Source organism: Sander lucioperca, chromosome 3, assembly GCF_008315115.2.
Source record: "Sander lucioperca isolate FBNREF2018 chromosome 3, SLUC_FBN_1.2, whole genome shotgun sequence".
In the NCBI taxonomy this organism is placed as follows: Eukaryota; Metazoa; Chordata; class Actinopteri; order Perciformes; family Percidae; genus Sander; species Sander lucioperca.
Genome location: NC_050175.1, coordinates 29,249,386 through 29,277,385, shown reverse-complemented (window position 1 = coordinate 29,277,385; position 28,000 = coordinate 29,249,386). Strand labels below are relative to the sequence as shown.

The 28,000-nt window shown below is 38.5% G+C and overlaps 1 protein-coding gene across 5 annotated transcripts; it reads right to left on the bottom strand.

Annotated features, from left to right (window-relative positions):
• Positions 1-909: 909 nt before the first annotated feature.
• scml2 (Scm polycomb group protein like 2) lies at positions 910-27,819 on the bottom strand. 5 transcript variants are annotated; one of them, XM_035999618.1, is made up of 15 exons: positions 27,713-27,819; positions 23,118-23,206; positions 22,771-22,836; positions 21,056-21,126; positions 19,995-20,229; positions 19,072-19,160; positions 18,152-18,395; positions 7,190-7,506; positions 6,734-6,863; positions 6,390-6,596; positions 4,638-4,811; positions 3,634-3,849; positions 3,073-3,227; positions 2,685-2,853; positions 910-2,651 (listed from the first exon to the last, which is right to left on the bottom strand). In XM_035999618.1, the coding sequence occupies exons 2-14, from the start codon at positions 23,137-23,139 to the stop codon at positions 2,728-2,730; spliced, it is 2,052 nt and encodes a 683-aa protein (XP_035855511.1). In that variant the 5' UTR covers positions 23,140-23,206; positions 27,713-27,819; the 3' UTR covers positions 910-2,651; positions 2,685-2,727. The 5 variants fall into 5 exon arrangements, with proteins under 5 accessions (XP_035855511.1, XP_031162191.2, XP_035855512.1 ...); XM_031306331.2 differs by having other exon boundaries at positions 910-2,853; XM_035999619.1 differs by having other exon boundaries at positions 910-2,853; positions 6,734-6,860.
• Between the last annotated feature and the right edge of the window lie 181 nt (positions 27,820-28,000).

Here is a 28,000-nt window from a genome sequence, read left to right as displayed (position 1 = left end):
TTCATTTCATTTGCTCTCTTAGAGCAGAAGGTCTTCTTTATATATTACCAGAAATAAAAAAGTTATCGAGGTTGGCCCAGAGCCTTATGGCAAGGAGCTGGTTTCCTTAAAGCTACACATACTATTTGTTTAATGTTGTTTATCACATACATAATTGTAAGCATGTGGTGCGGTAATGGTGCTTAACCAGGAAACAACATATACCATTCCTAAAGAGTCTGCAAGATGAATCATAATGACCCTGTTTATTCTGAGCGCTGCTGGTGAGCTACTTGAACTGACTGATCTTTTGAACAATGATTCCTATTGGACTGTCACTTTCCTTAACTAAGACATCTATGGTCCTTTGACACACATACACACACACACACACACACACACACACACACACACACACACAAAGGAAATGGACCTCTGCCAGTGCTCTTTAATGTTTTTTCTTTTGCATATATGTATTATTTCTTTTACCCCTTATTCCCCTTTTTCTCTCCTTGTCCCCAGTGTGTTCACTGTGGGAATCAATTCAACTGACAAGGCCAGAAGTTCACAAACTTGGGCCACAAGAAAAAACAGGGGGGGGGGGGGGCTCTTGAGATGTTTCCCAAGATAGGAGAGCAAAAAAAATGCTTTTATACTACAAAGAATTATATTACTATTTTTCAGACTATCTTCTACATTTTGGAACTCCTGATTACTGGATACTATTTAGGCCTCTAAAAATACAACAAGTAATGAAAACCTCTTCGGTCAATTTGGTCATAACTCAAACATATGCAACTAATGATGATGGGTTGCAAGTAGACATTCTCAAAAGTCTAAAAGGTTGGGAACCACTGGACTAGGCTATTAAAAAGAACTTGTGTCAGTAGCTACCATGGTGGCCTTGTGCTGGGGTCTCAATAATTTAGATGATGTAAACAAATGTTTAATGTGTGAATGCATATCAAACATAATCAACAAACATTTTTTTGTTGAACTTACAGTAAAAAAGTTGTGTATATATACATATGAAAGGCTACGGAGCGATAGATGACAAGGCATAACAATATACATCATGTCGTAGTAATGGACACAACGTGCTAATGATGTAAAACATCTTCTACAAAACAACTCTAAAACCTGAGTTTTACATTAAAGCAAGATGGTTTCAAGTATCAACGTGTTACCACTACAGGAGAGCAACAGTGAGAATGCAACTACAACACACATGATTTAGTTAGAAAATGCTTCTGAAATGTTCAGAAAATTAGTATTTCTGCCATCGAAAAAACAGATAAAACTTTGAGACATGTGAATAATTACTCAGACACAGAATTGTCCTGTAGGTAGTTATTTCATGATGCACACAAAAACTATTTCAGGCAGAAAAAAAATTTGATTACACTTACGCTCAGGTTCATACACTTTGTTACAGTACAAAATGATATAAAAAAACAACCTTTTGGCTTGACTTAATACAAAATAGTTTCTCCATCATGTACTCTCTCAGGAGCACTTTAACGTTCTGTACAGCACTCAAACTAGACAGTCAATGGCCTTGTCAGCATTTATTCCAGTCATTTTAAGTGTATATCTCGTGTGTGTGTGTGTGTGTGTGTGTGTGTGCGTGTTTGATAATGTGACTGTCAAAGCATAATACAATCATGTAAAATGTTTTAAAAGTGTTTGAGGACAGGAATCATTCATGCAATGATTGACTTCAGGAAACAAAACGATTTCTCCAACATCTTGGCATGAAACTCTATCTGTTAATAATAATGCTCACAACGTCATACATTCAATGCCTTGCATAAACTAAATTTAACAGCCTGTAACAGACGCAGTCATTCAGAAAACTTTATTGCATTGTTAGAAATGATACAGCGAGCAGCGAGAGACGTTCACTGCCAGTACCTGAACTAACTTTTCCAATCTGGAGAGGAGAGTGTCCATCCAGAAATTCTAACCAAAAAACTGTAATAGCCGGATGTCCAAAGAGATAAAGCTGTAAATCCTACAGCATGTCTGGTAAATAAAAAGATTGATAAATTATGGCCTCCAGTTGTTCATAATGAAGCAAAAAGACACTAACATAAACAAATGCTGAGATATCTGACACCAATTACACTAATGCAAATGATGAATGTACTATGTATCTGTTTGAATGTAAAAGTAAATTGTGATCTGTGATTTCACATCAGAGCCGTAGCCAGGATTTTAGAAATACTGAGACCATAAGTCCCCTGATGTACACCACACCACCCTCAAAAGAATTTGACTGGAAATGAAAAAGAAGATCTCAAATGTGTTTCATTACATGGATTTTTTCATATTCTGGTTAGTCAGTTAACTGTTAATTTTGTTTCACAGCATGATGGTCTAAATGCTGTTTCAAAACCTTCTATACACTGTCCAGAATAAGAGACTATTGATATATTTATTTGTTGGCCAAAAAGTAGTCAGATTTAAACTGCTTTATTCAAAAAAATACTGGGCTCAGTTCATAAAATGACCATTGTGTGTAAGTTTGTACTTGCAAGCTCCCTGCAACCTCCAAATACACACAGAAAAAAATACAGAGGGCTTGACCTCGGTGTCCTCAATGCTAGCTATGACCCTGGTTCAGGTGGCTTTACACTGCACTACATCCCTGTAGAAAAGTACGTGTTTGTGTGCGTGTGTGTGTGTGTGTGTGTGTGTGTGTGTGTGTGTTAAGTTGCCAGTGAGAAAAGAGTGTGCCTTCATCCTCTATTGTTTGGTCTGTTTCAGCTTCTCAATGTGATGACAGAGTTTGAGCGCCGGGCCCAGCTTCAGTCCCATGTACTTCATAATGACATCACTGCGCAGCAGCATCAGAGCTTTGCCATCAATCTCCTGCGGAGAGAGGAGCACGCTGTCAGCAGGGGGACACATTGAAAATACAAACGCGTCCTCTCAGAACAATTCCATCAAAATGATGATGACTTGATTAAGGCGTTGAATGGTGGAAATTCCAGTTTGATATGCTTTGAGCACGGAGACTAAAAGCTCAGGGTTTTTTTTGTTTAATATTTAAACGGGACAGAAGACAGTTCATGCAAATGAAATACTCACATGTTTCCTGAACAGTTCGACGTGCGGGCCGAGAGTTTGGGGGTCAGCCTCTAGGACAAACCGCATGACATCATCAACTGACCAGGTGGAGGCGTCGTTCCCTGAACCCTCCTTGTCCTGTTTCATGTGGTCTGGGCCTGTTGTTGAGCTAGCTGCTGTAAAGTGTGAGTGCAAGCCAAAAAAAAGGAAAACCAAATCAAAAAAATACCTTTATCAAATAATATACCTTCTGCCTATAATTTTATGTATCAGTGTTATGGTCAGATGCTAATGACGCTTTGAATTCTGTAAAAGGATGGCAAAATCCCATGTTAATTAGGAAAAGCTTTTACTGCTTAAACACGGTCAACTGGAGGGAGATGGACTGTTAGGGGACAGAATCACGATCCTCTTCTTGAATGTCCATAGTTCTGGGCAGAGGGGCATTATTTAAAATATTACAATCTTGGGATATAAACTTAAGAATATTTGCCAGTGTAAAATTATGTTATAGTTAATCAATAAAATGTCAACAATTAGATCGGTGTGTGTGTGTGTGTGTGTGTGTGTATTTAACCCTACCCTCCACTCGTCTGGGTGGACACATCTGGCCAAGTTTGGATGGGTTGGAGCTGACCCGTCTTAAGGGTGGCGGCGTGTGTGTGTGTCCAGGATAATATGGCCGCTCCTTCTTTGTTGCTCTGTAGTCCGATGCGGTGTGAGGGGGGCGGGTGCTGGGAGTGGGATCCTTTGTGGAATCGTCATTGGACAGGCTGTTCTCAGGTTGGGACAGTGGTTCTGTTTTAAGAAAGGGTGAGAGAGATAGCGTTAGTGCCGTGTGAAAATAGAAAACCCAAAGATGCTGAACTGTACTGGACAATGCACAAAGCTATAACGTGACTTACTTATGTAGGAAGACTCAGGGGGAGATTTACTCTGTACACTATTTAATGTCTGATGTTCATGAATGAATGAACATGAATGATGGAGGTAAAAGGCTTCAAGTAAAAAGCACTTCGAGCACATACCTCTGGTTAGGTCGCACAATTCTTGTTATCTTATTAACAGGAAATGTTTACTCTTTTATCTGTATTTAGACCTAAATCAAAATACACCAGTTCATGAGTAGGGGAAAATACTCAATTTCCCATCTAGCAATTGAAAAAATAAAATAAAACATTTCATTCTTGAATCCATTAATCAATTCAGATCGGCACAAAAACAAACTACTTCATCCTGGGAACATGACCTAACTTTCTACCAACTTCGGTCTTTGACATAAACCTTCATGAGAGCTTTCTTTGTTAAATGCTAAAAACAAAAAGTTTTATCTTTTGTGCTTTTCAGATAGACTGATAAAAGAACATCACTATAAAACAGGCTAGAGGAACAGAGATGGGACCAAAGTTCAGCCTTAAAAGTTTTAAAATAGTTCATATGTTACAACCTCAGTGACAATTTTTTTGTTCATGTTTTCTGCTCATAGTAAGTGAGCCAACAGCTAAATCCTCTAACCATCCCCCTTTTTAATATCTTTGCTCTTCACATCCTCCCGTTGCAGTAACTCCATCCACACAATTGCCCACCTGACTTGGTCCTGTTGTAGAAGCGCGAGTTGTTGCTGAAGGGGCTAAAGGGCTGCGAGCTGAAGAGACTGTCACTCTCCAGATGTTGGCACATGTTCTCCAGAAACCGCAGCACAGAAGACGTACTGGAGGCGGAGGGCAGCTTCACGTAGCGGATACCATGCTCTGACCGCACTGAGGGGCACAACACAAACAGCTGTTAGTCTGTGTACTGTATGTAGAGTACGCACGCACGCATGCACGCATATTGGAAAAGTTAGTTCAGGTACTGGTAGTGAACGTCTCTCGCTGCTTGCTGCATCATTTCTAATAAAGTTTTCTGAATGACTGCGTCTGTTACAGGCTGTTAAATTTAGTTTATGCAAGGCGTTGAATGTATGACGTTGTGAGCGTTATTATTAACAGATAGTTTCATTCCAAGATGTTGGAGATATTGTTTTGTTTCCTAAAGTCAATCATTGCATGAATGAAAATTCCTGTCCTTAAACACTTTTAAAACATTTATTTTTACAAAGATAATAAATTAACTCTTATTTTAGTCTTATTTTGGAAGAAAACCCTAAAGATCTGTTACTAAAGAGTTATTTCTTTTTTATCTGTTTAGCGGAAGACATTCAAGCTCAACAATTTCAACTTGAGCACTGATGTGGCTACATGATTGTATTATGCTTTGACAGTCACACTATCAAACACACACACACACACACACACACACACACACACACACACACACACACACACACACACACAAACACACAGTATGTATTCACAGCTTAGGAAAAACAGCAGATGGTTTAGGGTTACCACCCTCCCTTTATAAGCACAAACCCACCTTTTTTACCCCATCCCATCCCACAATGCACTGCACCCTCCCCTCCCACCCAAGCCAAGCTTGCACAAATCCACAAATTAAACCCCTCCTGCCCCCCAAGGGAGACCCAATCCCAGCTTCCCAAACCAGGTTAGACGCACATGTCATTTCTGATTACCGACACAGTGCTCACATCAGCTGCTGCCACAGGCACCGTCTTTTATTCCTCCTCTCCTCTCCTCTCCTCTCCTCTCCTCTCCTCTCCGCTCCACACACACACACACACACACACACACACACACACACACACACACAAAACTGAAGTGTAATTGACAATTCAGACTATTTCTTGGCCAGGACCAGTTGCCAGGAAACTAACAGGTTTCAGGAAGTTTCGGCTCAAGGACAAGAAATAGTCAGACACTTAACCCACTGTAATACAGCAAATTGTCATTTTAAAACTTTGCTTATTATAAGAATAAAAGAAACTAGATTTAACATGTGGATTAATGAGCTGAAGAGCAGGACAAGCTGTTTCCGCCTGTTTCCAAGCTTTACGCTAAGCTAAGCTAAGCTAAGCTAACTGGCTGCTGGCTATAGCTTCATAATTACCATACAGGCATGAGTGGATGATGAGTGGTATCAACCTTCTCATATAACTCTTGGCAAGAAAGCAAATATGTAAATTTCCCAAAACAGTATGTATGCACTCTAACTTCCACAGTTTCCACAACTTAACAGTTAATAAACAATTTTTGCTTCGTGCTTCTCAAATGTGAAGATTTGCTACTTTTATTTCTTTTTTTATTTCTTATATCATTTCATATTGGCTACACATGAGTTTGTTTTTTGTTGGACAAAACAAGCAATGTAAAGACGTTACCACTGTTTGCTAACAGTTTATTTCAGAGGGTATATCCTGTGATATTCACTGCTTTTACCTCTGATGACCTCTCCTCCTGTGTGGGACTGGCTCTGTAGGAATGACAGCATCACAGAGGGCTGGTACGTACAGTCCACGCAAGCCTGAACAGCCTGCTGAAGCACTGCGTTTACAGGAGCTGGACCAAAGTGGTCCGGGAGCTGCTGCACTAGTTTTCTGTCCAGATGCGGGCCATAGTTACCGTGCTTGTTCACATAGACACACACTGGAATGACAAAGAGAGGGTTAACATCGGTGAAACCAACCTGAATTCATTCCATTCTGTTCTTTGTCGCTTAAACCGACCATAAATATATGAGTACACATTCAGACATCAGACTCAATATCCATTATCCAATTTACCTGTGCAAACTACATTTGAGCTGTTGCTATGGTTGTTGTCTGCTGAGACATGTCCGGAGCTCAGTCTGGTCTCTGGAGGTGGAACTGTAACTGCTGGTGACCCCTGGGATTGCACCAGCCGAGGCTTCTTCTGGAACAAAAAACAAACAAACCCTTTCTAATTAACTCTCTGTAACCTACAAAGGCTGTTAGTTAATGATTTGTTAAAGGTGTATTTTAACTCTTTCGCTGCTACACATGAACTGCACTGCAGCACATACAGCAGTTTCGAAAGCAAAGCTGTACTCCTCATTTATCGAGAATAAACATCCACAAAACTCTTCCCTTTCTTAAACAGTTCCTCTCTGACCTTGTCTCCTCTTGATCAAAATAATTTCTGCCTTAATGCATATAAACATGAAATGACAGGGTCACTGGAGCACAGCATGGCAGATTACAACTCTTATGACATCTCACCTTGCTCTTAGGCTTTGGCCCTCTCTTCTTGTGTGGTCTGGGGGCCAATTGAGCCTCAGAGATTATTCTGGCAGGGCTCTGTGATGCTCCATTTACTGCTGCGGCCGCCGCAGCCTCAGCCGCTGCCTTCAACAAAGCAATAGTCTGGGATTTGGGACGTCGACCTCGGACACCCTTGCGCACAGGGAGGGGTGGCAAGGGATTGGGCAGTCGGTATGAAGTCTGCATGGAGGAGGAGGGGTTGGAAGAGGAGCGACGTGTAGTGAGGGAGGCTGAGGTGGAAGAAACGGGAGCGAGAAGTGCACCAGGGAGGGTAACTGGGAAAAAAATGAAAAAGAAAATGATAAAAAATATATTCTTCCTTTTCTTCTAATCGTCATGTTAGATTACTTTGCAATAAAGATGAGCAGAGAGGATGAATACATGACATTCATTTGGACGTTTTAAAGTAAATACATTCGAAATCTGTAGCACCAAATGTCATCTTGCAAGCACACAAAATTAGATTTACCCTCTATCCACTCGCAGAGGTTTCAAGCAAAGACGTGCAGAGAATCAACTTGCTGTATGTCCTTGAGGCGAGGCATGGCTTGCATTATTAGAAATGTCACATTTACACCCTAATGATTCACAGCATTTGCCCAGTTTTTCCATAAAGGAAGAAGACATTTGGAAAAAAGACCAAAGACATAGGGAAAAAATTAATAACTGAGTGGTCCTGCAGAGGAGATTTGTTTTGATTTTTCAGTCCTCTGAGATTGGCAGGTCTTTTGTATTTAGCCCCTCCCTACACTGAAATCAGAGTCAAAAGTCACGAACCCCCAGAGACCCGCCTGCTAGACGATTCCTTAAACCTTCTGCTTCTAGCAACACAACAAATATAGTGATTATGGTGATAACATTTTAATTCTTTTCCATACATAGCACTAGATACTGGATTGTGGCCAATGTTAGGAGTTTAAAAATCTGATACAAATAGATCAGCTTGCATTCGTTTTTAACAAAAACGCATACCATACCATAACATAACATCTTCATAAGTATCATTTGAATTAGTTGTTATTGTTACAAATTGTTATTGGTATTGTTGTTATTAAAGAACTGTGACCAAGATTTATTTAATTTAATTATAATTTATTAAATTAATGAGAAAGAATACAATAAAATATATTTAAGCTCAGGAACATAGGACTCAAACATAAAAATGCAGCCTATAACACTTTAAAAAGATAAAACAATGATAAAATATACTGAGTCATAATAAACATTAAAGGAGGTACTGTGTGGTTTGAGCAAGCCTGTATTATAAATGAATTGTTGATGGCTGAAATAGCGTGTTACTGCAGAGAGACAGACAGATATATAAACACCTGTCAGAGTACTCAAATCTGTTTCTATGGTAGGCTAGTTCCCGCTACAGTAGGTGTCTCCAGGACCGCATTTTGCCATGATAACACACACACACACACACACACACACACAAAAGGTGAAAACAATACCAACGTAAAATCTTGGAGGCTCTCTATGGCTCACAGAAACATCCAACTTAAAAGTCTTACTTCAAGAAAAAAAGAAAATTACAAATTGCTAATCAGCTTAGGTGTTGAAATAGAAGGAAAGTGATAAAGTGAGAAAAAAGAAAATAGCTTTTGCTAGAAAAAAAAAAAACACAACAAAAAACAAGCAGTAGAACCACCACCTCCTTCTGTCTTCATTAGCCCTGAGCGGGACTCTGTGATATGATCACATAATCATCATAGTGGATGTGCGAAAGAAAGAGAGCACAAATGAGAAAGAGAGAGAGAAAGAACGAAAGAATGAAAGAAAGGAAAGGAGAAAAGAGAAAGATAACCATCTCCTATTTCAATACAAACGTATTGCTTGGTGAGAAGAGGGGCCTGAGAGTGCATGTGGAGGCTCTCATGAGACCGAGGCTTTCATTAGAGCCTCCTTGACTGAGGCGATATGGAGAGACTATGGAAGGTTTACAGTATTCTCTGAGGGGCCAGCCAGGGAACCCTGAAAGCTGCTTAATTGGGAAATGAGTGAAAATGGGCGTAGAATAGAGCAGTGTTTTGTTTCAGAGGGCGAGGTCTCACTCGCTCACCAGGAGCGGTCACACAAAGCGTGCTCAGAGGAACAGAAGTACCAACCTGCACGCACAGTGGCATGCTTATTCATACCAAGCTAGAAGCCATAAGCCCTACAAAGGAAGATCAAAATTTGTTTGCAGGGTACCAATCAGTATCAGCGGGTTATTATTCCGTAGGAAATCTGAGTTGGGGGGCTTCTCTGATCTTTCCCTGTTGCAAAACAGAAAACCTAATCCATTCACACTATGTGACAGCCACCAAAGCAACATGTGCCATCGCACTGTGATGTCACATTCTACCGTATATTACTTTATCATCACATTAATTTAAAAAAGACTAATCACCACTGAAATTTTTTACTACAACTTTAAAAAACAAAATTGGCTTATAAATGCATTTCATTCCACACTATCTGACAGCATCATATATATTCTGCATCTACTTGTTCAAGCTCTTCATCGAAGCAATTTGATATTTACAGTACATTGAGAGAAATACTCAAACCCAAGACTGTGTCTTTTTTTGGCAGCACCATTTCATCAGATGGATATAGCTCTTTAACTGAAGGTCATGTATATCTGACACCCGTTTTCAAATGTATATTAGTGCTGCAACTGAGCCCAAACTTTTCAGATTACTTTTCTTTCTGACCAGCACATCTTCACATTTAAGAGCAAATGTCTAGTACTGTTGCTTAAAATAATGACTAAGCAATGAATTAATCATCAAAATTGTTGCAAATTAATTTTCAACTGACTAATCATTTAAGCAATCAATAGTGTCAGCTCTTTATGCTATACAGTTTTGGATTTGTATATATATTTTCCCTCCTGTTACTGGCAGCCATTGGTTTTCATTAATTTCTGTTATGTATGGAAAGCAATAGTAAACTGGCTGCCTGGGGTGGTAATTTAAATATGCATTCAAATTTCTAAAACACAGCAGTATGGTTTGCACAATCGTTAGATGTGATGTAAAATGTGATTTGTAGTAAACCTGGCAAAAATATGCAAAACAATTAAGGTAAACAAGTGTATGACATTATACAAATCCAAATCTGCAACATTCAAAATACTAAAAAAAGTATTATTAGTCCTCAGAAAAAGCTACTAAAGACTTTGAGCATGGCATCCCTAATGCATACGGTGCAAGAAAACAGACATATGGTACTGATCATGACCATATAATTCCCACCCGACCAGTTGACCTGTGTATGCCACAGCCCAAGGAAATGTGCGAGTGTATGCAAGAGTGTGCAAGTGTACGTGCACGCATGAGAACGGGGTCGCTGAGAAGTGTGTCTGCTGTCTGGGGGGTGGGGGGAGGGGCTCCACAGAGTTGCCTCTCATCTAATTACAACCACCCCTCTCCACCCTCACAGCAAACAGTGCGTTCAGACACACACACACACACACACACACACAACAAACACGTTCTAGTGAATCTGAAGCAGAAGAAACTCATGAACTGCAGAACCAGGTGTGTGTGACTGTGTGCAGACAGCATGAGAGAGGGAAGTAACTAAAATAGCTTCAGGGCACAAAGTAGCTATGGTATACACAAAATGTTTTCCTGCACAAACTCTTCAGCATGACACACCAGCTTTTAAACAATAATTCAATCACTACTGTTGTACTGTGATTTGAGTGGATGTTCACCTCTGAACTGATCGTTTAAGTTCACGTAATAAAAAAGATGAATGCATAAAAGTGTGAAAAGAGTGTACTGAAAATATTTGATATTCACGAATCCTTGCCTGAGCCTTTTGCAAACGCATTCCTGATGCTTTATACACAAAAACACATGATCAAAAACACATGGAGCACCAAACATAATTACAGCTAACAATACTGCTAGATCTGCAGACTTTGAGTATTTAGGACTAGCAAAAGCCACAAGTCTCTTACAATGAATGTGACTGAATGGAAATCATTCCAAAAGTCTCCATGCTTAACAAAGAAAACAGTGTCAAACTGCAGCTTTAATCATTAACAGGAGGCTGCTACACATGTGAGATGACATGCAACTTCCATGTGAACAGCAGATTTAGCTTTTAATTCCCTCTTTTATGTTTTAACAAGATAATAACATGAAGGCAAGTATGAGCTTTTTTTTTTTAGTAAATTATCCTTTCTTCTAGCTATTCAGGGACAGAATGATCAAATATAAACAAGCAATCATTTCCAAGACACAACTACTACTTCCTGAATTGAGTGGATCATTGACTGACTCATTTTGAATGTGTGCAGAATTCATAGATGTTGATTTGTTACATTTTAGGGAGGTTTTAGTGGAATAAAATCTGTCATATTATTAAAAAAAAATAGAACAGATACTTCCACAGAAAATATAGTCTTGTGAAACATGTTAGTGCTACATAAATGTGCCTGCACTTCACTTCAACATACTGCATCTAGGAGTTCTAATCATAAAACATCCTTTAAAATACAATCCAGGTGAAATACTGAAAATATAAAGTGTGACGTTTTTTTCCTTTCAGTTATGAAAAGAAGCAAAAATAAACCAAAAGACTTGGTAAACATATCAAACTCACCAGGAAATCTCCACCAAAAATGCAGAACTTCACTGCTACAGTTGTGGCTTTCGTAGTAGTAGCAGTTATAGTAGAAGCGGAGGCAACGGTGATAGCAGAACTAGTGTCCGTAACAATACTAGTCACTCAGTACAGTGGCTTCCTGGTTCTCTCTGAGATCAACACCAGCTAAAAGAAAAACAGTTGCTTCTGTTTCCCCTCTCTGACTATATTTTCCTCTTCCTAACTTCCTCTAAAATACTCTCCTCATCTGCACTTCATTGTCTATTTTCTGTCTCACTATCAGCTGCTTTCTCAGTCTCCGTGTGTCTCTCCCCTCTCTTTTCTCCCAACAGTAGTCCACAACAAAGCCCACGTTGCTGCTGCTGCTGCTGCTGCTGCTTCTGCTGCTGGTTGAAGCCGCTGCAAAGCTTCCCTCCCAATGAATGAGCCGGAGGAAGAGGGGAGGGGGGGTGTTTAGATTTGCATAGGGGCTGGGGAGGGGTAGAGTGACGGAGGGAGGAATGGGTGGGTGGGTGTAAGGGTGGTGGTGGTGGGGGGGCTGAGCCCTTTATTCATGTTATCTGTAGGCCATATCGACAGTCTACATCAGTCACCTGCTTCTCAGCAAGCCTCTGGGGGAGGGGGAGAGGACAGGGGAGAGGGGTTAACGGTGGGGCTCCAAGAACGGATGGGGGATGGGGGGGTAAAAGGTTAAACTGGATCAGAGGAGTCCTGATTGAAACGGGTGAAAAAGGGCAAACTTCAGGACTTGGTGCACACATAAGCAAGCTTTCCCTCAACGTGCACACATACACTCTCACAGCCCAGAAGTAGGTGCCCCTTCAATGTAACCCTAGCCTATTCAGACATGCCCTGATGAAAGATGGCCAGGTCCAGCATCGGGAAACAGTTGGCCAGTCGGATATCACCCGGGCTCTGGAACAATGTGGAGCAGAGCAGTCAGAGGAAGCCTGCATGGGAAAAAGTCCCTTTAGTCAAAGATATCTTGTTTCTGAACGGACAAACGGGAGCACTAATGTGGCAGATTGAAGAAAGAAACGGTTTGATATGAGTATAGATATAATTATTTGACACTATTCTTGCATTCACAATGTATCTAGTCTATATTTTTCAGGGCACCCAAAGTAGAATTTGATTTGTTTAGTCTAAGACGGCCAAATCTCACTGACGTTTGATGATTTCAAAATTAAGAAGAGCTAGAAAGTAATACCAAAAGGCAGCAATAAATCTGTACAAAAGATATTTTTGAAAAGAATGCACTGATCATACTTTAGTGTATTTTTAATACCAATACCTAAGTCAAATTGTGTAAAAATGCCTTCCTAACCACATTTTTTTTCCATTTTCTACATCAACTAAATATTAAGAAAATTAAAAGCATGTCTACAAGGTATTTCTTGCTCAAATATAAAACATAAGGTGACAAAAGGTAATATTATTTTGCCTTAAATATAGACAAAAACAACCATGTGTCTGTATCTGTTAAAAAATAGATATGCTCTATTATCCTATGCATTATTCAGAGGGCACTATTCTGCATTCTGACCCAGTTTAATACCAACAAGCAAAGACAAAGACCTATCACACAAAATGTAAAAATAACAACAACAAAAAAACTATTTTGCATGATTATGTGCTGTACAAAAAAGGGAAAATAATTAGACACCCAATCTTGGCATCCTCTGTAACTTCTTACAAAATGTGTAGCAGAGACACAACAGGACAATTTTGATGAAAGCAAATTAGACATTTTAAATGTAGTAGTAATTACAGAGTCACTCCTTCTCTCACATGTACAGCTAATTATCAGCTCATTAACACCTCAACCAAGTCCTACTTATTCACTTACTCCCATACAAACATAGCTGTCTGCTGATTAACATGATCCTGTTTTTAACCTCCTCCAAGGTTTACTCCTCACACAGAGTAAATCTGTGTTAAAGTTTCTCTGCAAGAACATAGCAGGGGCCATAGGCGCCGACACCGTGGGAGCTCCGGACCTCGAGCACCCACGGAAAATACTGAGCACCCACGAAGCTGATCTCGGTTACGTGTCAGTTAAACTTCTCATCTCCAATCCTATCAGTATTTGTGAGAAGTGGCGCTGTCCTGAGTTGAAAGATAGCTTACTTTACGGCTTTATTATCGAGTTAATAGACGTGTGTTTGTGTCGGCCGCTGTCCATTTCCTAAGGTTCTGAAATGCAAACATTTTTTGACTACTTTTTTTTTTTTAAAGGGCGTGCGCCCATGAGCACCCGCGGAGGAAAACATAAATCGGCGCCTATGCCAGGGGCTGGCTTCACAAAGATAGACTTTGACAATGGCTTCAATCAAACTAATGGTCGGACTTCAGATAGACGTTTATATTCATCTGTTGCACAAAGCTGTCCTGGAATTAAGTAGGACTAATTGCCATGAATTATGGGTAAATCAAGACATTACATTCAAACTGACTAAGTAACCGTGTCAAACTGCTCGGCTCTGTTCACTCTAGCAGGAAAAAGCACTTGTTAACTCATCTTTCAGATTTAGGATAGTTTCTAAAAACATGTTACTGTGCTCTCTAAATACTTCCTTATCACTCTGGCACAACTTTGTTAGACAACCAGGTGTCACTGGTTGTTACCATGGCAACATAGGCCTGACTGGGGATAGGGTAGCTAACTTTTTAGGCTCGAAATAAGTCGGCCTGTACTTTTCTGAAACCGTCATTAGACTAATCTAAGAGCAAAATTGATGGTTCTCAAACACTACAGACCAGTCTGAAATATCTTTGTGAAACTGGCTCCTGGTGAGCTCTAAAAGGCGGATATAAGGGTTTCACGTCATGACAGCTCCCGTTACACACAATAAGTATTTCGTCAGCTAGGCAGTCTTGTATGGAACTACATCTGAAGCAGACATTAACGTCTTTGGTGTATCGATACATAAACACTGGATTGAGGCTGCAAACTTGACTGCCTCATTGCCCGAGGACTGGTAACACGTAACTGCTGCCATCCATCAACAAAGTGGAGGAAACCCAAACACACACACACACACACACACACACACACACACACACACACACACACACACACACACACACACACACACACACACACACACACACACACACACACACACACCCCATTAGAATGTTGTTGGTCTAGTGTTATTTAAAGCCACATGTTTCCTGACCAGAGGACACCAATAACAGGGCAAAGGGGAGGAAATTGTTGGATGGGGGATGATGTAACGTAACAGCAAACATGAGGGGATGATTGATATTTACTGCACCAACTAAACTTCTTGGGAATAAACATATTTACTCCAGAGACATTTGTCAAAGTGATTTAGATGGATGACAAACGTCTAAATAGCAAAGAAACTAAAGAGCCAAACCTTGAACATTAAGCTTCAGTATTAGTGCAAATCACATGGTGACATACTCTGGTAACCGCTGAGCGTAATTACCATGTAATTACATGCTGATTGATAATTAATAGTTCAGTACTGCCTTCACACTTCATAAACAAAAGCTCTAATTCACGCAGACACATACAGGGAATGTTTTGAGGTTCAGGGGTCCCACATGGGGTCCATCGAAAAATTAAGAGTACATAAAAAACATACAGAAGAAAGTGGTTTAATTTTTTTTTTTTTTAAGGTTGTTGTCATCTGAAGGGGCCTCAGACAAATTTGAACATACAGTATGAAACATTCTAATGGTTAGAGATCCAAAGTATTGTCATCTGTTTTTAGTATTGTTATTGTTTTTAGTATTGTTACTGTTTTTAGTATTGTTACTGTTTTTTCTGCAACCGTTTATAATGCCATCTTGGCCAGTGTCCCTTGCAAAAGAGGTTTCCAAACTCAGTAGGGCCTACCTGGTAAAATAAAGATAAATGAAAATAAAAAAATAATATACAGTCCATGTTTCCAAACTTGGTCAAAAAAGGACAGTTTTATGCAAAACCACCAGTAAATATATTTTTGTTGCTGTTTTTTTTTTTTTTTTTTATGTTTCTTTGATATAAACACCGACTACATGGGTAATATAGGCTCCTTTTTAAAGACAATAACGATTATAGACCATTTTTCTGGAAGGCTCTAGAGGCTTCCAGAAAAATGGTCTATAATCGTTTCAATTTCAAAAATTTTAAAAATCTATTATTGATTCCAGCATTTCAAAATGGTCATTTAAATGTGAAACAATTGACAAAACATCACTGAATTTTTGAAAATGGATCAGTTGTTTGAACGACCTACATGTGCATGTACATTATTCGTTGTTGATAACTGATAAAGGATATAGTATTAATCTGACAAGCATCTGAGGTTTCAAACTGTTTATGTTTCACAAGCTGCATGTCCAAAAAAAAGAAGCAAAGATGCAGATTAATTATTAATGTATGATTGCTGTTTTGCTCCAACCAAGGTGCTTTGCCACATCTTTCAAACAGGCAAAATGGAGCCAAAAACGGCCCGAACAATCACGCTTGTAAAAAAACAGCCTGTGGTTATGTTAAGGAGTGGATTAATATATGAAAAAAAGATCAGAAACCAGCAGAATCTTCAGGGACTCAATGTGGAGGTCAGAGCAAAGAGAACCAACTCAAAATACAGCAAAGGAAAACAAAACACACATAGGAGATACACAATTGAAAATCTGACTTCAACATTCCCAAACTGACTTGGTTATTCCTAACTTCTTCTCCATTTTTTAACGAACTTGTTTCAGTGGAAACCAGTGCCATCCTGGACAACAAAACAAACACATTAAAATGTCTAAGAAGCTTAAAGGTTTCAGTAAATTCTGTATCTTCTACTATGTTACCGCTTGGTACTCACTGAAATGCATAACTACCTAATAGACGTCACACAATGGTACTATCTTCAAGTATTTATCCTATTACAAGAATAAAAGACTCTTTATTAGGCACTTTACTAGGCCATTACACCATCCATTATAACATTATTTTATGATACTATGTATGTAATTGCTTTTAATAATTACTAAGCAATTAATGTACTAAAAGATTAACCAATTGCATTTTCTTTCTTTTGTAAGATTTCAAATCTATGTAAACTAATTGATTACAATTATCAATCACAATGTTCTAAATATTTTTCATGACCTTTGTTTCACTGATATATTGTTTTATTGCAATACTTAGCTCCCTATTCTGCTCACCATACTGCTGTTTTCTGCATAAATAAGGCTAACTTTTAGGTTGTGCAGACATATCAACTGCATCAATAATTATAATCCAACAATATAATATTTCCAATTCTGAAATGGGCCATTCTGCATATTGAGTACTTCTACTTTTGGTACTTTAAGGATGTAAGTAGATGATAATTTTTACACTGCGGGATTGCTACTTTAACTTCAGTAAAACATCTGAGTACTTACTCCACCACTGGTCAGTTTGCCAAAGATTTAGTCAAATATTAGCAGGGAAGCAAAGTCTGATCAACTGTTCAGCGACATCTAGTCAGACTCAAGAAACTCCAAACAAAGCCTCTTTGTCTTCATAATGGCTTGAGTCTGCAGTGGACTGCTTGTCACAGCTGAGTGGAAATATGACACCCAGTAGGGTGTGATTAATGATTTAGCACAAAACAATCAAGATACATTGTTTTGCTCTAAAGTTAACTCTACAGGTATGCTGAGCTGTCCATTATAGAGTTGCCACAACTCAGTTCTTTGCCTGTAATGATAAAGGGGATGCATCAGACTTTGTGCTGTGCTACTCACTAGTGGTGAAAATTGGAAGAGATAAAATACCTTACTATCCAAAACAAGAACAACTAAATAAGTCAGTGTTGATAGACTAGCTTACTATTGGCCTGAATGTCCTACATGAGCATCTTCTGACTGTTAGGATAATAACCTTGAACCAAGATCTGTGGGAGTAAACAACCATATTCTGAATCTTACATTAATCTCAGTCTTAGTCAATAAGCATTTGAGCAGTAATGTTCTTTTCTAATCATCATGATAATTAAACATAACTATTTTTAGCTAATCAGACCATCAATTAGGTTTTCGCATAACACACAGGTGCAATTAATATGGCTATAAAAATATATTAAAGCTTTATGGAATTATAGCTTGAAGAAAAATCGAAACTATAATCATATGATCTACTTAATAAGGGAAACCTGTGACCACTGTGATGATAGAACTTGCACTGTGATCAGTGCATGTTATCTATATTTCTACAGTCATCAGTCACAGAACATAATGAAAATAAAATTTCCAGATGGCACATTCTACACACTACACAGCAATGAAAACATAAACAATGAAAGCAGCACTTACAGAAATTTCCAGGCGGCTGTAAGCTGTGTTTTGTCAGGGCACACCAGCCGACGGGGAAGATGTCTCTGGAGTCGAAGGGGCACCAATAGTCAAAGGCGCCTCGCCAGCCGTCAAACATGACGAAAATCTCCTGACCTCTGACCTCTCCCACTGTGGCAGGACAAATCAGGTAGGGGTTCTTCCTGTCCACCGCCTCCAGCTTCATACCAGGCTGGAAGTAGTTTTTAACTGGGCTGGCTGGTTCCTAAACACACATACACACATAAGTACACATAAACAGGCAAATTAATACTGTACAGTTGCATACTCTCTGTTTGTATCTTGCAAGTATTTGAACATGCTTACTAATGAATAAACACAGTTTTAATTATGTTTTATTGAAACAAAACACTGCTTTCTCCACTTTGTGCTGTAATAAATACTGTATATATTTACTGGCATGCTGCTGCGTCTGATCCAGTGTAAATTACAAATGAGTGGCTCCCCCTTGTGTCTGTGCTGAATACTGCAATAAAAATAGTAGGAAAAGTTGAAACTACACTATAACATTTCATATTTTTTTAATCAATATTTATAGTTGTACTAATTACGATCCCAACCATAGAGACAACAATCTGCTTTGCACATTTTATTACTTGATTTAAATGTTGTATGATGTGTGTGTTTTTTTTTCAAATGTTTTATTCACTTTACAGCAGGAATGGAGCTCAACATTTCCTTAACATTGACCGTGAGGGGATTAGGACACCTAGAAAGTTAGTCATTTAAGGTCAACACTTAATGTTGTTTCACTCTTTTCATGAAACCAGGAGAAAAGATCTGTCAATTCATTTTTGACAACTTCAAAGTTTGATCAGCTTCAGTGCCACAGAAAGTAATATCAGTACTGGCCTTCAGTTGCTTCTTCCAGTTGTCATTACCTTTTTAAAAGCAGAGGCAGGGGCCATTTCTGCTCCACTCAGCGTCCGCAGGAGGAACATGGGCCACGAGGAGGCATTCATCCTGAAACCTGAACACGAGGTGAGATTTATTAAAATGCCGACAGGGGTGGGCAATATGATTATGTATACTGGTAGTGTGTGATGATATAAATGTGTTAACGGTCAGAATTTGCCATACTGTTAATACTGAGGTACCTGTCAATGAGCAGTTTAATGAGCAGACTTATTTTATGCCAATACTGGATTTATATATGATTTTTGCATCAAAGTGATGAAGTACTTTGATTTGGTGTTGTTGTTGTTGTTGTTGTTGTTGTTGTTGTTGAAGTATTTGTTGAGTATTCTTCCTCCAAAGCTAAATGGTCAACTTTTTCTCCAAACTGGGAAAACAGCTGTCAATGAGCAACACCAAAACATTATTATGAATTGCTGACCAAATCAGAGATGATCAAAGGTCTGGAACCAAACCAGCTCTGCTCAGGTTGAAATTGGGCCTCACCATGCTGAGAACGACATAATGTCCGTGTACTAATTAAAATGATAAAGGTGTAAGGTTTCCCACCACAACAGACAAAACAACCAGGAGACTGGAGGAGATAGACCATTTTCACAGCAGACATTTTGACTTGTCATAGAAGGAAAATCACAGGTGTTACTAATTAACATTAAATTAACATTAACGATGGCTCTGTTCTATTCCGATGCCTAAAAGATAGTTCTGGAAAATGTGGTCCTTGTTCACTATACAACCCACTTCACATCTATTACATTTTGAGTAAGATATTTGTTTGAGACATTGTTAATTTTCCAAGTATTTAAATATTTCACTTCACAAAACTAACTCAAGTCATATAAAAATCAACAAATATCTTATATACAAATACCAGTTTAAAGACACTCACCCAGCGGTGGCTGCAGCATGTCTCCATTCCTCTCACAGGTTCCTATTGGTTGGATGTCTAACGAGTCGACCAGTCTCCAGAAGTCATTGGTGTTGTCGCTTCCATCCAGACGCAGGCGTAGACGAGTACCCATCATGCCCATCACCGTTGCAATGCACACAGAGTTAGAGTTGCGAGGGTCCCGTGCCTCAAGTTTCATACCTGCTTTAAAGTCATTGGAGGGGGGGACTCTGGACTGCAGAGGGACACACAGGGACCTTCAGTCACTGTCACATATTGTAAGGACACAAGTCTGGATGATCAATCAAAATGTACTCTAATATGGTCAATTATTGAAGGAGACATTTAATTTAAGACAACACAGTAAACACATTATTATTGGTCTTGGTCGCCACTGTGTCAGATCAAAGGGTTGATCTGATATGTTAGAGTAGGCTTCTGTGCACACAGAGACAGTAAATGAAGAATAAAGCTGGCGATATTCTTTATCTGTTGTACTCATCCCATTTGTTCCTACTGAAGACATTCATCTTTTAAAATGGGTCCAAATATAAACTTTCATAAAAATAAAAAACTGACAAAATTATCTCCTAAAAAAGCTTTGTTCAGAGAGGAGTAAATAGACTCTTTGTTTGGGACTATTTTCAGCCATGGCTTTACAGCACCACTTTATTTTACTTTATTTAAAAATAAACTTCCATGCCCACGTTCATCATAATGAAGAAACATGTCACTCAATTGATGTTTTTTTTGACAACAGTGGATGACACAGAGGAATACTCAGGCTTTAGCTCAACAGACAACACTTGTTAGTTGGATATTCAATGTTGCTTTTGGTCTTTGTTGACAATAAGAAAAATATAGAATATCACCAAAGGTATCCTTTAACAACACCTTTTAACCACTATTTACAAAACATCAAAAAAGACGTGAACCCTGAGTCGTGACAGACTGTATTTAACAATAGTAAAAATACAAACATTTAAAGAAAACCATATATAGGCTAAGGGGAATGAATGAAATGGGACCTGAAAAACACCTTTTTATTCACCTAACGTTACCTGTTTGAAGCAAGTAGGTGACGCTGCAGTAGAGGATGTTTCTCTCAGATAGTCTTCCCACCTGAACGGTTCTAGCAACAAAAACAACAGAAACAAACCACGGATTAATTTATCTAACGACTGTTGAAGGAAAGTGTGAGAAAACACTGTTAAACATTTTTAGAGGAACTAAAACTTCTCATTTAATATTTTAACTGATTTTTTTTGGCCACTTGAGGGCAGCGGAAACCAACTGTGAACACAACACAAATCATTAGCTTTTAAGTTGATATGGCGAACTTGCAAGCAAATAGTTCCAGCCATAGATATATGGTTACAGCAGTTAACGTTAGTTAAGGACGTTGTACGCGAGAGAGAGCACCCCTGGTGAACGTAAGTCCAATATTCACTATGTTTCTGTGTCTCTACTGTGGCCTACTTATGGAAATATTTGGCTCTGTAGCGGCTAAATCCTCCACTAGCTAGCTAACTAGTCGCTAACTGTACTGTGGTGAAGTTAGAATATTTGACAGACATTTCCTCCGGATCCAGCTGCATTTTATTCTTCAGTTTCACCTGGTGTTGGCAGTTGGAGGACGATTAGCTCAAGCTCACATCCCAGCCCTCACGCTTAACCGCCAGTCTATGTTACACTTCTTATTATTCACCCATGATGTTGTTTTGTTGATGTTGTTGTTTTGTTGTTTGTTGATGTCATTCATTCATTCATTTACAAAAGTATTTTAATAAAAAATAATGGCAGTGTCAATAGCTTCCATGTATTGTGACTGACTCTAAATCAATACTACACTGGCTACTTGAAGGAAAAAGTATAATATTTCCCTTCGTGCCATAATTGCCCCTCGGGGACAAAAAAAGTTATTTGACTTGAAATTGAATTGAATTGATATGTAGTGGAGTAGAAGTTTAAAGTAGCCTATAAAATGAAAACATTCAAGTAAAGTACAAGTAGGCTATGTCGAAATTGTACTTAAGTACATTAAATGTACTTAGTTGCATTCCACCACTGCTGGACACACATAATACACACCTCGTCATATTGGATATAAGTGCTAGTGCTAGTCTAGTTAATAACAATATATATTTTTAATAGAAATGTCACACTTTGTTTTCCAATAGCTTCCATGTGTGACACAGTTACTCCAAATCAATACCAAAGAATATTACAACACTGGACACATGGACGTGGAAGCTAAAATAATAGCTTAATCAGTAATTTCCCATAGAAATATTGCTTTTATTTTCATACATTTTAATGTAGGCCTATGGGCCTTTAGCCACAAAGCCGTGACCAAAATCTCAGCATTTTACTACACTCAAACTTATTAAAGTAAATCAGTCCTAAATTAATTGTTCAGATTTCCAATGGATTGCAGCTTGAGAGAAACATGCCAATGTTATGCTTGTTTATACCACATTTGCTAAAACGACACAGTTCATTAAGTTAAGAAGAAACATGCCAATAAATGATGATGAGACGAAGGTAATCTTGGTAAACTCTGGGGGAACTGCTCGTCCATAACTTGCTAAAAACCTGTAATTTATGAGTGCTTTTATTAACCCACCCCAAAAAATACTGAAAAAAGACTAAATAGGTTGATCACTGTGAATGCAAGTACTGACACAGAAGTGGCTGGATCTAAGATGATTAATGAATCATTAATGAAAGGATCAACAATTAAGAGAAAAAAAAGGCAGACGTCAGAGTTTCCAACCATTAGATTTGTCGAGGGGAGATCCTGCTGTGATGCTGCTTCGTCTCTCTTTCTCCTCTTTTTGATCTGAAATCAAAAGATGATTGAACTGCTCATCAGAATGTGGGAGCTACTGATATACAGACTGTAATTACTGTGAGAATGAAGGCATAAAACCTGCGATTGGAATAGTTCTGAGGGAAAAGGAACACCAAAAATTCTAATTATGTGTTCGGAAGTGTTCAGGGAGCATCTTTCTGTGTTTGTTTTGCAATCAAATTGGTGGTGAAGTCTATTAGTACAACTGAGAATCAGTCTAAGTACAACAGTGACGGTACAACCATAAAAACAACACTGTGAAGGCCTACCTCTGTGTGGTGTCCGGCCCATGATGACCAAAGTTAAACGTGCAGCTGCAGAGGAGCTGAAGTCAGACAGGCTGTTCCCTACACAGACACTGCAGAGGAGACAGATACAGTCCAAAAACTTCAGTATACCAGAAATCAAAGACCCACTGTAATGTATGCTGTGGGATACAAGTCCCCTTTTTAGGGGGTTTCATGTGATATTTCACAGCATTACAACTAAAATAATGACAAGGTTAGTGTTTGAATCATCTTTGATATACACACCCCCATCAAAGATATAAACTTGCATGCAAAATCCATTCTGCTTCTTTTGCACCAGCTCCCTGTGTGTCAAAGAATTGATTTTAAAATACTTTTGATTTATAAAGCACTGAATTGTTTTGAGCTAAATTACATTTCTCATACGTACGAATCATCCAGACTTCTCAGATGGTCTGGGACAGGTCAGCGTCTGCCTACAGTCCCCAGAGTCAAAACTAAACAGAGAAGTTGTTATGCACCACATAACTAACTCCCGGAAAACTAGAGATCTGCTCAAACTCTCAGTTCTTTTAAATCTAAGGCTTAAGACTTTTTGTTTGCCACTTCATTTTATCAAATTCAATTTGGGGCCGTTTATTCATATCTTGCATTGCACTGTAGTTTAGGCTATATTCTCCTGTTTAGTCCATCTTGTTCTATTTTAGCTTATTTAATTTTACTCTTTCAAATAATTTTATATTGTCTTGTGTTTCTTTTAAATGTTGTTTTTCATTTATGTCTTATGTAAAGCACTTTGAGTTGCTTTGTTGTTTAAAAGTGCTATACAAATAAACTTGCCTTGCCTTTTTTGAACAGTGGTAGTATATGTTTTGTGTTTTAAAAGGCTAAGTCTGGAGATATTTTTCTTATTGTCAACAAATCAAATTCACAGATTAACAACAACAATTACTTGATGGCCAAAGCCATTGCTGTTGTCCAAAAACTATTAAAAACACAATGAGCCACACTCTTGCACTGGGTGCCATGTTCCTTCATTACCATGAACACACACTGTAGTTTATTTTTAATCAATCCTACTACCTAAATATTCACTAGAGCACCAAATCTGTATTAATGCATGGCTGAAAATAGTCCCCAACTGCACTATACACTCCTGTTTGAGTAACATTTGCTAAAACCTACAGTGCCCAGCTGCACATTTTTTTAAATATTTGTCTGCAGTAAGAACAAATGGGTTTCAGGCACAGTGATGCAGGGTAGGAAAGTCAGAAAGTATTGAGAGGTGGACTAACATATTGTGGTTTTGTTTTTTTCATGGGATTTGTTGCCAATAAGAAAAACAAGATAATCTCACAATCATAGCCAATCTTCCATCTAAATACTTTGTTTCGCTGAAGGTTTCTGTAGTTGTCATAGGTAATAGTATTAATATTGTTTCTGATTGCATTAAATCCCAATAAAAACATGTACTCCTATTAATTGTGCTTGATAAATAATTATCTCACAGCATAAACACAACCGAATGTGCACTCGTGCTGATTTGGAGATTTGAAATTAAAAAAAAGTGTCCAAAAAATAGTTTACAAGCCCATGAGTTAGCAGCTTTGCTACACGACTACTTTTACTCCTGATGCACTGTACAAATTAATAATAAAATAAAATAGTTACCACACTGTTTACACTGAAACTCTGGCCCAAACATCCAGGTTTACAAAACGTCTGAACATAGTCCCACTCCCCGCAAAGTCCGTACATAGTGTGATAGTTTAAACATGAAGCAAAAAAATAATCCAAGGTACCAGAGCACCAAAAAAAAGTAGTACACTCCAAGTGAAATCCAAAGATTCATAGGTTACAATCCCTCCAGAAGCCAGACAATGTCTCCTTTCCCTTGTGTTTAAAAATCTTAGCATCTGCAATGTATTGTGGCTGTCCCTGCCTCTGAAGAGCCTTCTGTGTCTGCGGTGAATCCCATTGAGACAGAAGAAGCCATAAAGATTCCAAGCTGCCATAAAAAGCCATTAAGATGTGTGGATGCAGGACGTCTGCTGGGTGACATGAAAAGGATTCCAGCTCTGCTCCTGCTCAGCTGCAGACTGGTCTGCCTGTCTATAGCTCAAGAGGGTCAGACAAAAAAAACTCCTGGCAGACCAGGAAGCACTTCACTTTTACAACCTCCATTTGCACTAAGGCACCCACTTATCTGGGATTAGTGAAATGTTCACAGTGAAGATCTGAAAAATGACCCGAGACCTGGTTTCAGGAGAGGTTGTAACTTTTTCTTGACAAGAGGAGCTGTCAAAGTGTTACTGATAGTAGTTTTTCTCAAGTGAGAAAAATATTTGGGTAAAACTTTATACTTTACTCAGATGATTTGTTATAATGATGCCAAATATGAAAACAATAATGTAATGCATAGACTGCATTATGAAGCATTTTACTTTTTTTGATATTTGATGCTTACAAAAAAAAAATGCCACGTGTTACTTCACAAGTGTAATATGAAGTTCAACTGAAGTTACATGAAAGACAATGTCACAGGTCATTTCTGAATAATACTACATTCCAAATCAATAATCAGTTGATTACTTTTGCTTTTTTTTAACTTTCATTTCATTCATTTATCTTCTAAGTCTATAAAATGTCAGAAATTTGAGTAAAATGCTGATCACAAGTTCCCAGAGCAAGGTGACAGCTTTAAATCCTTGTCTCGTACAACCAACCACCCAAAATGTCCAAAATATTAACTGTAACAATTTACAGTGAAATAAAACTTTGACAAATAATTGAGATTTGAGAGGCTGTAATGAGATTAAGATGTCAATTTTTCATTATGGAGAATAAACACCCACAATTTAATTTTAATAGATGTTTTTGTACACTTAAAGAAAGTTTACAAAGTGACTATTGACCTACATTTATGGCAAGGAGTCAAAATACCCAAAATAAGTTTAGTTTTTTTAGATGTCTCCAAATAGCAACAAGTTCAAAACCCAAAAATAGTCACAGTCAATCACATAAGACAAAGAAAAGCAGCAAACAGGGCTGAAACAATCAGTTGATTAACTGATAGTCGATCAACAGAAAATACTCGGTAATTGAAAAAAACTATTTTTGCAAATGCCACATATTTGCTGGTTCTAGCCTCTTCAATTTTCTTTTTTTGCTGTATTTCTTTGTTTTTTTGTGACCTGGATACATCCTTGGGTTTTGAATATGCCACTTTTGGCTTTGGGAAATTGTGAAGACAAAAATATGAATTGATTCATTGAGAAAATAATTGGCATATTAATCAATAACAACTGATAACCTGGAATTAGGTAGCCTAATACTATTTGAAATTCTTGCTTTAAAAATGACGGAAGATGTGGCCGGGTTGGTTCAGTGGGTAGAGCAGGCGCACATATTTTTACAGGTTTATGCCTCGACGCAGAGGTCCAGGGTTCGACTCCGACCTGTGACGATTTCCTGCATGTCTTCCCCCTCTCTCCCCTTTCTCACCTGTCCTGTCCATTTAAAGGCGGAAAACCCCCAAAAAAATAATCTTAAAAAAAAAAAAAAAAAATGACGAAAGATGAATCGATTATCACATTTACAATGATATAAAACAGAGGAAAGCAGCAAATTCTCACGTGTGAGCAGCATTTCTGCTTAATAAATAAAGGCCTAACTTAAATGATAATCGATTGTCAAAATAGTTGCTGATCAACCAATCGTTTTCAGCTCTATGTGATAGCACGGTATACTATACATTTCCAATTCATTTCAATCATAAATACTTAGTAAAAGGTTGACAAAGTTAGTCTAGGGTTCACCCTGCAGCACATAGCCTACTTCTTTTTGTATTTGACAAAAATGCAAGCATCCTGGCAGCCTGGCCTGGTGTTTCCTCTGTCCGGCGGGTCAGTTTGGAGACAGGAGGGTAAAAGGATCACATTACTGCCGGGAGGCTGAGGGGTGTGAGCCGCTGCAGGGCGTCACCTCCACGGTGGTAACTTAGGATATGATTTCATATCCCCTCCAAAAAAAAGTCATTAAAGAATATTTTTCATCTAAACAGTTTTCTTGATATCGACATTTAGGTTACACGTATAGGCCTATATAAGTTGCACGTGTGGTTGATAAATCATTTCTTTGTTAAATCATTTTCTTTCATTTGCAGGATTTAGGTTCGGAGGGGAAAGCCTAAATCAGCAGAAGATGTAATTAAATTTGAAGAAAAGTCTGTGACGCATTTTCATTTGCGTTATAATAGTCTCAGTTTGTGGGCGGGACAGTGGTCATTATACGGGCTAAACACCGCTAACGTTACGTTACATTACAACAACGGGCGTGATACTATAGCCTACAAGGCTGCAGGATCTTAAACGTGTTCTTATAGTTGCAGTGTGATCCTCTGCAGGAATCCAGTAAACAGAAAGCAAAGGCACATCTGCAGAGTTCAATGTAGCTACTGTACGCACCAAGCTCTCCGCCTGCACAGAATACACGCTCTGCTATCTATCGCTGCGGAGACAAACAGCAGGAAAGATGACCATTTTTGATCGCAAACGAGAGAGAAACCCATCACCGGCAGCATATGAGAGTAATACTGAGATAGGAGCTGTACCAACCGTTTAAACTGGGTATTTTGATGGGAGATTCCTCACTTTCTATCAGATGCATGCCGCCATATTCGCTGCAACTCCGCGCATGTCCACCACGCAGTGCTGTAATTCATATTTTTCCACTGGAGGTTATAAAAAAACAGACAGGAGTGGGAAATTATTAATAAGTCGCCTTATTGAGACGGATATTGTATATTGTTGGGTTGTGATAATAAACTGAATGTCATGTGGAAACGAAAACATGAACATTGAATGTGTTGTTTTCTGTTTTTCATGCAGGAGAAGGTGATGACA

Coding starts and splice junctions, on each gene's coding strand:
- scml2 (XM_031306331.2), bottom strand. CDS start 23,139: ATGGGCCGGACACCACACAGAG. Junction 18,396..19,071: donor CTGCCTCTGCTTTTAAAAAG/GTAATGACAACT, acceptor ATGTGTGTTTAG/GAACCAGCCAGCCCAGTTAA. Junction 3,850..4,637: donor CTACAACAGGACCAAGTCAG/GTGGGCAATTGT, acceptor TTCTTAAAACAG/AACCACTGTCCCAACCTGAG.